The 14,303-nt window shown below is 36.7% G+C and overlaps 1 protein-coding gene across 1 annotated transcript; it reads left to right on the forward strand.

The window, feature by feature from the left end:
• On the forward strand, positions 1–1,062 carry LOC125209625 (uncharacterized). The gene has a single exon (XM_048109215.2). It carries the CDS (start codon positions 16–18, stop codon positions 1,060–1,062), a length of 1,047 nt encoding a protein of 348 aa, XP_047965172.2. The 5' UTR covers positions 1–15.
• Positions 1,063–14,303: the final 13,241 nt, after the last annotated feature.

Raw genomic sequence — 14,303 nt, forward strand, 5'->3', positions numbered from 1 at the left:
CGTCGCCGGTTCCGGATGCGGAGGCATGTGTTCTTGCGCATTGTCAACGCAGTTGTGGCTCGTGACGCGTACTTTATGAAAACCTTCGATGCTGTCGGGCGGCAAAGTATATCGACTTTACAGAAATGCACATCCGCCCTCCGCCAACTCGCTTACGGAACAGCTGCAGATATGTTTGATGAGTACCTCCATAGGAGCGAGCATACTGGACGCGCTTGCCTAGCCAAATTCTGTCGGGCAGTGATCGAAGCATTCAAGGACACATACTTGAGAAAGCCAACGTCCGACGATGTTTGCAGATTGGTGCGAATGCACGAGGAGAGGCACGGCTTCCCGGGGATGCTGGGCAGCATCGACTGTATGCACTGGCTGTGGAAGAATTGTCCAATGGCTTGGAGAGGAGCATTCACTAGCGGGCACAAGGGCACACATCCAACGATTGTGTTGGAGGCCGTTGCCGACCAACGGTTGTGGATCTGGCATGCCTACTTTGGAGTCGCTGGGTCGAACAACGACCTCAATGTGTTGAACGGGTCTCCATTGTTCAACGACTTGTGTGCCGGGCGAGCGCCTACCGTAGAGTTCACGGCCAACCACCGTCGGTACACTATGGGCTACTATCTGGCAGACGGGATCTACCCTAGATGGCCCGTGTTCGTGAAGACCATCACATGTCCGACTACGGATAGGAGGAAGTTGTTTGCCAAAAAGCAAGAGGCGGCTCGGAAAGATGTGGAGCGCGCATTTGGAGTTCTCCAATCACGTTGGGCTATAGTGAAGGGAGCGGCCCGTGGTTGGCACCGTCCGCTAATCGCCGACATCATGTATGCATGTATCATAATGCATAACATGATCGTTGAGGACGAGGGAGACAACGCCACTGTCTGGAGCGACGATCCGCTCGTCAGCGCCAGCAGTAGCTACACTGTTACCGATCCGGCCGTGCAAGGTGTTCCTCCCGACGTGCGCAATGTCATGGCCCGTTCAGCGGCGATGCGCCAAGAAGATCAACACACACGCCTCCAAGCGGATCTAATTGAAGAAATTTGGAACCGCAATTAACTTATGTTTTAAATTTTTTTTTTTCGAATTTTTAAATTTCAATGTTTTAATTTTCTATTTTCCGACTGAACAATGAATTTTCCCGGTTTTAATTGTTCAACGTATTCTATTTTACGATTAAAATATGTTGTGAATAGTGCAGATGAATAGTTGTGGCCTGAGTTGTGGCCCGAGTTGTGGCCTGCGGTGTTAATGGAGTTGTGGCCTGAAACCCCTAATTTGAGGGAATGATGACGTGGAGGGGACTTGCGGCCCAAATCCGGGCCAGGGTTATTCATGCTCTTAGTACTAATAAATAGTGCATCAAGTAGTTACGGGTTGAATCTGATGTACATCCTGAAAACTGAACTACTAATAAAACTTGAGATTTATCGGGCCATCCGAACTGAGATTTATAAAAACTTTAGTTAGACAAAGACTGAGATTTATCGGGCCATCCGAACTGCTACACTTAAAAAGAGTAGCAATGTTGGCATGCTCTAAATTAAGGTGACGAAAGGAAATTACTGCTATACACTATACTAGGATATAGGTTGGAACTTGACCCTAAAAGGCTTAATTAGGTAGGAAAAAAAAGTGAGATTAGGTATAATTGTGTCCCCTTGAATGGTTGAACCTATTGTCCGATGGACAAAAATATTGTTTATTACTCCCTTCATACGAAAGATGTCAATTTTATTTTTTTTTTAAAAGTTATTTCTCACGTGAATATAAAAATTATATTTTCTTTCTTCATTCAACGCACAAAACAAAACCCCCTAAAATCTCGTGCCTTCCCACGAGTGTAACATTTTTTGTGGGACGGAGAGAGTACTAAGATCGTCTGGCGCTCCAAGAAACAACATACAACATTTAAATCATAACACAGACTTGATACCGATCGAGCTATGGCACGGGCATGGATCCTCTTTTGTCCACTTTAAAACAGCAGGTGGTGCTATGGTGTAATCCTAGAGTAGGAAAGTAGCATCTAAAAGGTGAGATCCAAAAAAATGAATTGCGTACTAAGTATTTTGCAGATTTCCTAAAGTGACTAAGCTGACATGAAAAGCATGAGAGAAAGAGTTCAGATATGATTTTGGAGGCCGCATGTCAAAGAGTGAAAAGAATATGTACTTGAATCAAATGGTCGTGTAGAACATGGCTAATAAGGCGGGGTTCAGTTGACGTGATTCGCCTCGTTCCTTTCCTCAATCTCTAGTTGTCTTCTTATTGTTGTTGCTTCGTTCACTTTCTTCACCGACATTTTTGCACAATGAGATGTAAAGAAAAATGAGAGAAATAAGACAGTAGAGAATGTTCGGTGTGAGAAAAATGGTACTCCCTCCGTTCCTTGTTAATATAGACACTTTTTTTCAGCACAAAGATTAAGAGTAATGTATTAAGTGGATAGTGAATAAAGTAAAAGATATGAAAAAATAATAAAGTAAGAGAGATATATGAAAAATGGGGAGAATATAAAAAAATAAAAATATATAAAAAAAATGTAAAAAACGGAGAAAAAATGGATACTTTTATTTTGAACTTTTAATTATTGGGCGTGCCACGTGGGGGTAGGGTGGCGCGCAGGCTCCCCCCCAAGTTGGTCAGCGTGACAAGATTCATGCAATGTTGGCTCGTTGCTGGTTTGTCCTGGCGGAACTAGTCTGAGCTCGCAACGAGCCACGTTGTGGATTATCTAATTCGTAAAACACTAGTAATATCAAAGCAACATCTAAGTAGAGTTTGCCAATGGACATTTATCCATTATATTATACATTTTTCGTTGCATAATAGTAGAGTCATTTTATTTATGCACTCATTTTGGAAAAAAAAAAATTATAAATAGTTAAAGTGACGAATGAGTAAAACAAGAGAATAATTCTGTAGATAAGATTCTTCTCAAACATTATTCTCTCTCTTACTTTTCAATCTCTTCACTTTAACTATTTATTACTATCATTTTTCTAAAACGAGTGCAGAAAATGAAATGACACTACTACTTTGGAATGAAGAGAGTTTATTACTGACTTAAGCGTGACATGTACGCGCCAAGTTCCTCGTCAAATATATGGATGGATTGGCCGTCGAAAAATTTACTGACAGACTCTATCCGTGCTTGATGATATTATTAAATTAATTTAAAATTACATAAAAGAAGAAATTAAAATTATCAACGATATATAAATAATTTAATTTAAAATTATTTGAAAGAATATATTAAAATTATCCACGAAAGTCCTTTGAATGTTATTTTAATCTTATAATTAATTACTTACTCATTTCTTCCAAATCATCCGAATCTACGATGTTATGATTAGTTTATGAAACTAAATCTCACAACTTAGTCTTTGCTGGATAATCATATGATAATTAGTCATAGTCATATCCTTCAATTAAAATAATTGCATAACTTAATTCTAGATGGTATTTTCTTGCTCATTATCGACTCACTAGAGTGGCCGATTGTCCGTAACAAGCAAATATACTAATTTTTCTATATGCAGAATCAGTGGCGGATCCAGGATTGATAAACAGAGGGGGCGAAATATATATTAGTAGGTTGGTTTAGGCGAAAATGGCAATTTTTTCCGATTTTCGGGGTGACGTCGGGGCATACGGAGGGGGCGGACATGGTAAGTTTACGTCTGAATAAGAAGAAATTAGTCGCACGGAGGGGGCAATTCATTCAACGCACAAAACAAAACCCCCTAAAATCTCGTGCCTTCCCACGAGTGTAACATTTTTTGTGGGACGGAGAGAGTACTAAGATCTTCTGGCGCTCCAAGAAACAACATACAACATTTAAATCATAACACAGACTGGATACCGATCGAGCTATGGCACGGGCATGGATCCTCTTTTGTCCACTTTAAAACAGCAGGTGGTGCTATGGTGTAATCCTAGAGTAGGAAAGTAGCATCTAAAAGGTGAGATCCAAAAAAATGAATTGCGTACTAAGTATTTTGCAGATTTCCTAAAGTGACTAAGCTGACATGAAAAGCATGAGAGAAAGAGTTCAGATATGATTTTGGAGGCCGCATGTCAAAGAGTGAAAAGAATATGTACTTGAATCAAATGGTCGTGTAGAACATGGCTAATAAGGCGGGGTTCAGTTGACGTGATTCGCCCCGTTCCTTTCCTCAATCTCTAGTTGTCTTCTTATTGTTGTTGCTTCGTTCACTTTCTTCACCGACATTTTTGCACAATGAGATGTAAAGAAAAATGAGAGAAATAAGACGTAGAGAATGTTCGGTGTGAGAAAAATGGTACTCCCTCCGTTCCTTGTTAATATAGACACTTTTTTTCAGCACAAAGATTAAGAGTAATGTATTAAGTGGATAGTGAATAAAGTAAAAGATATGAAAAAATAATAAAGTAAGAGAGATATATGAAAAATGGGGAGAATATAAAAAAATAAAAATATATAAAAAAAATGTAAAAAACGGAGAAAAAATGGATACTTTTATTTTGAACTTTTAATTATTGGGCGTGCCACGTGGGGGTAGGGTGGCGCGCAGGCTCCCCCCCAAGTTGGTCAGCGTGACAAGATTCATGCAATGTTGGCTCGTTGCTGGTTTGTCCTGGCGGAACTAGTCTGAGCTCGCAACGAGCCACGTTGTGGATTATCTAATTCGTAAAACACTAGTAATATCAAAGCAACATCTAAGTAGAGTTTGCCAATGGACATTTATCCATTATATTATACATTTTTCGTTGCATAATAGTAGAGTCATTTTATTTATGCACTCATTTTGGAAAAAAAAAAATTATAAATAGTTAAAGTGACGAATGAGTAAAACAAGAGAATAATTCTGTAGATAAGATTCTTCTCAAACATTATTCTCTCTCTTACTTTTCAATCTCTTCACTTTAACTATTTATTACTATCATTTTTCTAAAACGAGTGCAGAAAATGAAATGACACTACTACTTTGGAATGAAGAGAGTTTATTACTGACTTAAGCGTGACATGTACGCGCCAAGTTCCTCGTCAAATATATGGATGGATTGGCCGTCGAAAAATTTACTGACAGACTCTATCCGTGCTTGATGATATTATTAAATTAATTTAAAATTACATAAAAGAAGAAATTAAAATTATCAACGATATATAAATAATTTAATTTAAAATTATTTGAAAGAATATATTAAAATTATCCACGAAAGTCCTTTGAATGTTATTTTAATCTTATAATTAATTACTTACTCATTTCTTCCAAATCATCCGAATCTACGATGTTATGATTAGTTTATGAAACTAAATCTCACAACTTAGTCTTTGCTGGATAATCATATGATAATTAGTCATAGTCATATCCTTCAATTAAAATAATTGCATAACTTAATTCTAGATGGTATTTTCTTGCTCATTATCGACTCACTAGAGTGGCCGATTGTCCGTAACAAGCAAATATACTAATTTTTCTATATGCAGAATCAGTGGCGGATCCAGGATTGATAAACAGAGGGGGCGAAATATATATTAGTAGGTTGGTTTAGGCGAAAATGGCAATTTTTTCCGATTTTCGGGGTGACGTCGGGGCATACGGAGGGGGCGGACATGGTAAGTTTACGTCTGAATAAGAAGAAATTAGTCGCACGGAGGGGGCAATTCATTCAACGCACAAAACAAAACCCCCTAAAATCTCGTGCCTTCCCACGAGTGTAACATTTTTTGTGGGACGGAGAGAGTACTAAGATCTTCTGGCGCTCCAAGAAACAACATACAACATTTAAATCATAACACAGACTGGATACCGATCGAGCTATGGCACGGGCATGGATCCTCTTTTGTCCACTTTAAAACAGCAGGTGGTGCTATGGTGTAATCCTAGAGTAGGAAAGTAGCATCTAAAAGGTGAGATCCAAAAAAATGAATTGCGTACTAAGTATTTTGCAGATTTCCTAAAGTGACTAAGCTGACATGAAAAGCATGAGAGAAAGAGTTCAGATATGATTTTGGAGGCCGCATGTCAAAGAGTGAAAAGAATATGTACTTGAATCAAATGGTCGTGTAGAACATGGCTAATAAGGCGGGGTTCAGTTGACGTGATTCGCCCCGTTCCTTTCCTCAATCTCTAGTTGTCTTCTTATTGTTGTTGCTTCGTTCACTTTCTTCACCGACATTTTTGCACAATGAGATGTAAAGAAAAATGAGAGAAATAAGACGTAGAGAATGTTCGGTGTGAGAAAAATGGTACTCCCTCCGTTCCTTGTTAATATAGACACTTTTTTTCAGCACAAAGATTAAGAGTAATGTATTAAGTGGATAGTGAATAAAGTAAAAGATATGAAAAAATAATAAAGTAAGAGAGATATATGAAAAATGGGGAGAATATAAAAAAATAAAAATATATAAAAAAAATGTAAAAAACGGAGAAAAAATGGATACTTTTATTTTGAACTTTTAATTATTGGGCGTGCCACGTGGGGGTAGGGTGGCGCGCAGGCTCCCCCCCAAGTTGGTCAGCGTGACAAGATTCATGCAATGTTGGCTCGTTGCTGGTTTGTCCTGGCGGAACTAGTCTGAGCTCGCAACGAGCCACGTTGTGGATTATCTAATTCGTAAAACACTAGTAATATCAAAGCAACATCTAAGTAGAGTTTGCCAATGGACATTTATCCATTATATTATACATTTTTCGTTGCATAATAGTAGAGTCATTTTATTTATGCACTCATTTTGGAAAAAAAAAAATTATAAATAGTTAAAGTGACGAATGAGTAAAACAAGAGAATAATTCTGTAGATAAGATTCTTCTCAAACATTATTCTCTCTCTTACTTTTCAATCTCTTCACTTTAACTATTTATTACTATCATTTTTCTAAAACGAGTGCAGAAAATGAAATGACACTACTACTTTGGAATGAAGAGAGTTTATTACTGACTTAAGCGTGACATGTACGCGCCAAGTTCCTCGTCAAATATATGGATGGATTGGCCGTCGAAAAATTTACTGACAGACTCTATCCGTGCTTGATGATATTATTAAATTAATTTAAAATTACATAAAAGAAGAAATTAAAATTATCAACGATATATAAATAATTTAATTTAAAATTATTTGAAAGAATATATTAAAATTATCCACGAAAGTCCTTTGAATGTTATTTTAATCTTATAATTAATTACTTACTCATTTCTTCCAAATCATCCGAATCTACGATGTTATGATTAGTTTATGAAACTAAATCTCACAACTTAGTCTTTGCTGGATAATCATATGATAATTAGTCATAGTCATATCCTTCAATTAAAATAATTGCATAACTTAATTCTAGATGGTATTTTCTTGCTCATTATCGACTCACTAGAGTGGCCGATTGTCCGTAACAAGCAAATATACTAATTTTTCTATATGCAGAATCAGTGGCGGATCCAGGATTGATAAACAGAGGGGGCGAAATATATATTAGTAGGTTGGTTTAGGCGAAAATGGCAATTTTTTCCGATTTTCGGGGTGACGTCGGGGCATACGGAGGGGGCGGACATGGTAAGTTTACGTCTGAATAAGAAGAAATTAGTCGCACGGAGGGGGCAATTCATTCAACGCACAAAACAAAACCCCCTAAAATCTCGTGCCTTCCCACGAGTGTAACATTTTTTGTGGGACGGAGAGAGTACTAAGATCTTCTGGCGCTCCAAGAAACAACATACAACATTTAAATCATAACACAGACTGGATACCGATCGAGCTATGGCACGGGCATGGATCCTCTTTTGTCCACTTTAAAACAGCAGGTGGTGCTATGGTGTAATCCTAGAGTAGGAAAGTAGCATCTAAAAGGTGAGATCCAAAAAAATGAATTGCGTACTAAGTATTTTGCAGATTTCCTAAAGTGACTAAGCTGACATGAAAAGCATGAGAGAAAGAGTTCAGATATGATTTTGGAGGCCGCATGTCAAAGAGTGAAAAGAATATGTACTTGAATCAAATGGTCGTGTAGAACATGGCTAATAAGGCGGGGTTCAGTTGACGTGATTCGCCCCGTTCCTTTCCTCAATCTCTAGTTGTCTTCTTATTGTTGTTGCTTCGTTCACTTTCTTCACCGACATTTTTGCACAATGAGATGTAAAGAAAAATGAGAGAAATAAGACGTAGAGAATGTTCGGTGTGAGAAAAATGGTACTCCCTCCGTTCCTTGTTAATATAGACACTTTTTTTCAGCACAAAGATTAAGAGTAATGTATTAAGTGGATAGTGAATAAAGTAAAAGATATGAAAAAATAATAAAGTAAGAGAGATATATGAAAAATGGGGAGAATATAAAAAAATAAAAATATATAAAAAAAATGTAAAAAACGGAGAAAAAATGGATACTTTTATTTTGAACTTTTAATTATTGGGCGTGCCACGTGGGGGTAGGGTGGCGCGCAGGCTCCCCCCCAAGTTGGTCAGCGTGACAAGATTCATGCAATGTTGGCTCGTTGCTGGTTTGTCCTGGCGGAACTAGTCTGAGCTCGCAACGAGCCACGTTGTGGATTATCTAATTCGTAAAACACTAGTAATATCAAAGCAACATCTAAGTAGAGTTTGCCAATGGACATTTATCCATTATATTATACATTTTTCGTTGCATAATAGTAGAGTCATTTTATTTATGCACTCATTTTGGAAAAAAAAAAATTATAAATAGTTAAAGTGACGAATGAGTAAAACAAGAGAATAATTCTGTAGATAAGATTCTTCTCAAACATTATTCTCTCTCTTACTTTTCAATCTCTTCACTTTAACTATTTATTACTATCATTTTTCTAAAACGAGTGCAGAAAATGAAATGACACTACTACTTTGGAATGAAGAGAGTTTATTACTGACTTAAGCGTGACATGTACGCGCCAAGTTCCTCGTCAAATATATGGATGGATTGGCCGTCGAAAAATTTACTGACAGACTCTATCCGTGCTTGATGATATTATTAAATTAATTTAAAATTACATAAAAGAAGAAATTAAAATTATCAACGATATATAAATAATTTAATTTAAAATTATTTGAAAGAATATATTAAAATTATCCACGAAAGTCCTTTGAATGTTATTTTAATCTTATAATTAATTACTTACTCATTTCTTCCAAATCATCCGAATCTACGATGTTATGATTAGTTTATGAAACTAAATCTCACAACTTAGTCTTTGCTGGATAATCATATGATAATTAGTCATAGTCATATCCTTCAATTAAAATAATTGCATAACTTAATTCTAGATGGTATTTTCTTGCTCATTATCGACTCACTAGAGTGGCCGATTGTCCGTAACAAGCAAATATACTAATTTTTCTATATGCAGAATCAGTGGCGGATCCAGGATTGATAAACAGAGGGGGCGAAATATATATTAGTAGGTTGGTTTAGGCGAAAATGGCAATTTTTTCCGATTTTCGGGGTGACGTCGGGGCATACGGAGGGGGCGGACATGGTAAGTTTACGTCTGAATAAGAAGAAATTAGTCGCACGGAGGGGGCAATTCATTCAACGCACAAAACAAAACCCCCTAAAATCTCGTGCCTTCCCACGAGTGTAACATTTTTTGTGGGACGGAGAGAGTACTAAGATCTTCTGGCGCTCCAAGAAACAACATACAACATTTAAATCATAACACAGACTGGATACCGATCGAGCTATGGCACGGGCATGGATCCTCTTTTGTCCACTTTAAAACAGCAGGTGGTGCTATGGTGTAATCCTAGAGTAGGAAAGTAGCATCTAAAAGGTGAGATCCAAAAAAATGAATTGCGTACTAAGTATTTTGCAGATTTCCTAAAGTGACTAAGCTGACATGAAAAGCATGAGAGAAAGAGTTCAGATATGATTTTGGAGGCCGCATGTCAAAGAGTGAAAAGAATATGTACTTGAATCAAATGGTCGTGTAGAACATGGCTAATAAGGCGGGGTTCAGTTGACGTGATTCGCCCCGTTCCTTTCCTCAATCTCTAGTTGTCTTCTTATTGTTGTTGCTTCGTTCACTTTCTTCACCGACATTTTTGCACAATGAGATGTAAAGAAAAATGAGAGAAATAAGACGTAGAGAATGTTCGGTGTGAGAAAAATGGTACTCCCTCCGTTCCTTGTTAATATAGACACTTTTTTTCAGCACAAAGATTAAGAGTAATGTATTAAGTGGATAGTGAATAAAGTAAAAGATATGAAAAAATAATAAAGTAAGAGAGATATATGAAAAATGGGGAGAATATAAAAAAATAAAAATATATAAAAAAAATGTAAAAAACGGAGAAAAAATGGATACTTTTATTTTGAACTTTTAATTATTGGGCGTGCCACGTGGGGGTAGGGTGGCGCGCAGGCTCCCCCCCAAGTTGGTCAGCGTGACAAGATTCATGCAATGTTGGCTCGTTGCTGGTTTGTCCTGGCGGAACTAGTCTGAGCTCGCAACGAGCCACGTTGTGGATTATCTAATTCGTAAAACACTAGTAATATCAAAGCAACATCTAAGTAGAGTTTGCCAATGGACATTTATCCATTATATTATACATTTTTCGTTGCATAATAGTAGAGTCATTTTATTTATGCACTCATTTTGGAAAAAAAAAAATTATAAATAGTTAAAGTGACGAATGAGTAAAACAAGAGAATAATTCTGTAGATAAGATTCTTCTCAAACATTATTCTCTCTCTTACTTTTCAATCTCTTCACTTTAACTATTTATTACTATCATTTTTCTAAAACGAGTGCAGAAAATGAAATGACACTACTACTTTGGAATGAAGAGAGTTTATTACTGACTTAAGCGTGACATGTACGCGCCAAGTTCCTCGTCAAATATATGGATGGATTGGCCGTCGAAAAATTTACTGACAGACTCTATCCGTGCTTGATGATATTATTAAATTAATTTAAAATTACATAAAAGAAGAAATTAAAATTATCAACGATATATAAATAATTTAATTTAAAATTATTTGAAAGAATATATTAAAATTATCCACGAAAGTCCTTTGAATGTTATTTTAATCTTATAATTAATTACTTACTCATTTCTTCCAAATCATCCGAATCTACGATGTTATGATTAGTTTATGAAACTAAATCTCACAACTTAGTCTTTGCTGGATAATCATATGATAATTAGTCATAGTCATATCCTTCAATTAAAATAATTGCATAACTTAATTCTAGATGGTATTTTCTTGCTCATTATCGACTCACTAGAGTGGCCGATTGTCCGTAACAAGCAAATATACTAATTTTTCTATATGCAGAATCAGTGGCGGATCCAGGATTGATAAACAGAGGGGGCGAAATATATATTAGTAGGTTGGTTTAGGCGAAAATGGCAATTTTTTCCGATTTTCGGGGTGACGTCGGGGCATACGGAGGGGGCGGACATGGTAAGTTTACGTCTGAATAAGAAGAAATTAGTCGCACGGAGGGGGCAATTCATTCAACGCACAAAACAAAACCCCCTAAAATCTCGTGCCTTCCCACGAGTGTAACATTTTTTGTGGGACGGAGAGAGTACTAAGATCTTCTGGCGCTCCAAGAAACAACATACAACATTTAAATCATAACACAGACTGGATACCGATCGAGCTATGGCACGGGCATGGATCCTCTTTTGTCCACTTTAAAACAGCAGGTGGTGCTATGGTGTAATCCTAGAGTAGGAAAGTAGCATCTAAAAGGTGAGATCCAAAAAAATGAATTGCGTACTAAGTATTTTGCAGATTTCCTAAAGTGACTAAGCTGACATGAAAAGCATGAGAGAAAGAGTTCAGATATGATTTTGGAGGCCGCATGTCAAAGAGTGAAAAGAATATGTACTTGAATCAAATGGTCGTGTAGAACATGGCTAATAAGGCGGGGTTCAGTTGACGTGATTCGCCCCGTTCCTTTCCTCAATCTCTAGTTGTCTTCTTATTGTTGTTGCTTCGTTCACTTTCTTCACCGACATTTTTGCACAATGAGATGTAAAGAAAAATGAGAGAAATAAGACGTAGAGAATGTTCGGTGTGAGAAAAATGGTACTCCCTCCGTTCCTTGTTAATATAGACACTTTTTTTCAGCACAAAGATTAAGAGTAATGTATTAAGTGGATAGTGAATAAAGTAAAAGATATGAAAAAATAATAAAGTAAGAGAGATATATGAAAAATGGGGAGAATATAAAAAAATAAAAATATATAAAAAAAATGTAAAAAACGGAGAAAAAATGGATACTTTTATTTTGAACTTTTAATTATTGGGCGTGCCACGTGGGGGTAGGGTGGCGCGCAGGCTCCCCCCCAAGTTGGTCAGCGTGACAAGATTCATGCAATGTTGGCTCGTTGCTGGTTTGTCCTGGCGGAACTAGTCTGAGCTCGCAACGAGCCACGTTGTGGATTATCTAATTCGTAAAACACTAGTAATATCAAAGCAACATCTAAGTAGAGTTTGCCAATGGACATTTATCCATTATATTATACATTTTTCGTTGCATAATAGTAGAGTCATTTTATTTATGCACTCATTTTGGAAAAAAAAAAATTATAAATAGTTAAAGTGACGAATGAGTAAAACAAGAGAATAATTCTGTAGATAAGATTCTTCTCAAACATTATTCTCTCTCTTACTTTTCAATCTCTTCACTTTAACTATTTATTACTATCATTTTTCTAAAACGAGTGCAGAAAATGAAATGACACTACTACTTTGGAATGAAGAGAGTTTATTACTGACTTAAGCGTGACATGTACGCGCCAAGTTCCTCGTCAAATATATGGATGGATTGGCCGTCGAAAAATTTACTGACAGACTCTATCCGTGCTTGATGATATTATTAAATTAATTTAAAATTACATAAAAGAAGAAATTAAAATTATCAACGATATATAAATAATTTAATTTAAAATTATTTGAAAGAATATATTAAAATTATCCACGAAAGTCCTTTGAATGTTATTTTAATCTTATAATTAATTACTTACTCATTTCTTCCAAATCATCCGAATCTACGATGTTATGATTAGTTTATGAAACTAAATCTCACAACTTAGTCTTTGCTGGATAATCATATGATAATTAGTCATAGTCATATCCTTCAATTAAAATAATTGCATAACTTAATTCTAGATGGTATTTTCTTGCTCATTATCGACTCACTAGAGTGGCCGATTGTCCGTAACAAGCAAATATACTAATTTTTCTATATGCAGAATCAGTGGCGGATCCAGGATTGATAAACAGAGGGGGCGAAATATATATTAGTAGGTTGGTTTAGGCGAAAATGGCAATTTTTTCCGATTTTCGGGGTGACGTCGGGGCATACGGAGGGGGCGGACATGGTAAGTTTACGTCTGAATAAGAAGAAATTAGTCGCACGGAGGGGGCAATTCATTCAACGCACAAAACAAAACCCCCTAAAATCTCGTGCCTTCCCACGAGTGTAACATTTTTTGTGGGACGGAGAGAGTACTAAGATCTTCTGGCGCTCCAAGAAACAACATACAACATTTAAATCATAACACAGACTGGATACCGATCGAGCTATGGCACGGGCATGGATCCTCTTTTGTCCACTTTAAAACAGCAGGTGGTGCTATGGTGTAATCCTAGAGTAGGAAAGTAGCATCTAAAAGGTGAGATCCAAAAAAATGAATTGCGTACTAAGTATTTTGCAGATTTCCTAAAGTGACTAAGCTGACATGAAAAGCATGAGAGAAAGAGTTCAGATATGATTTTGGAGGCCGCATGTCAAAGAGTGAAAAGAATATGTACTTGAATCAAATGGTCGTGTAGAACATGGCTAATAAGGCGGGGTTCAGTTGACGTGATTCGCCCCGTTCCTTTCCTCAATCTCTAGTTGTCTTCTTATTGTTGTTGCTTCGTTCACTTTCTTCACCGACATTTTTGCACAATGAGATGTAAAGAAAAATGAGAGAAATAAGACGTAGAGAATGTTCGGTGTGAGAAAAATGGTACTCCCTCCGTTCCTTGTTAATATAGACACTTTTTTTCAGCACAAAGATTAAGAGTAATGTATTAAGTGGATAGTGAATAAAGTAAAAGATATGAAAAAATAATAAAGTAAGAGAGATATATGAAAAATGGGGAGAATATAAAAAAATAAAAATATATAAAAAAAATGTAAAAAACGGAGAAAAAATGGATACTTTTATTTTGAACTTTTAATTATTGGGCGTGCCACGTGGGGGTAGGGTGGCGCGCAGGCTCCCCCCCAAGTTGGTCAGCGTGACAAGATTCATGCAATGTTGGCTCGTTGCTGGTTTGTCCTGGCGGAACTAGTCTGAGCTCG

This window comes from Salvia hispanica, chromosome 3, assembly GCF_029641045.1.
Source record: "Salvia hispanica isolate PSC_SH4W2 chromosome 3, Shi_PSC_v1, whole genome shotgun sequence".
Classification (NCBI taxonomy): Eukaryota; Viridiplantae; Streptophyta; class Magnoliopsida; order Lamiales; family Lamiaceae; genus Salvia; species Salvia hispanica.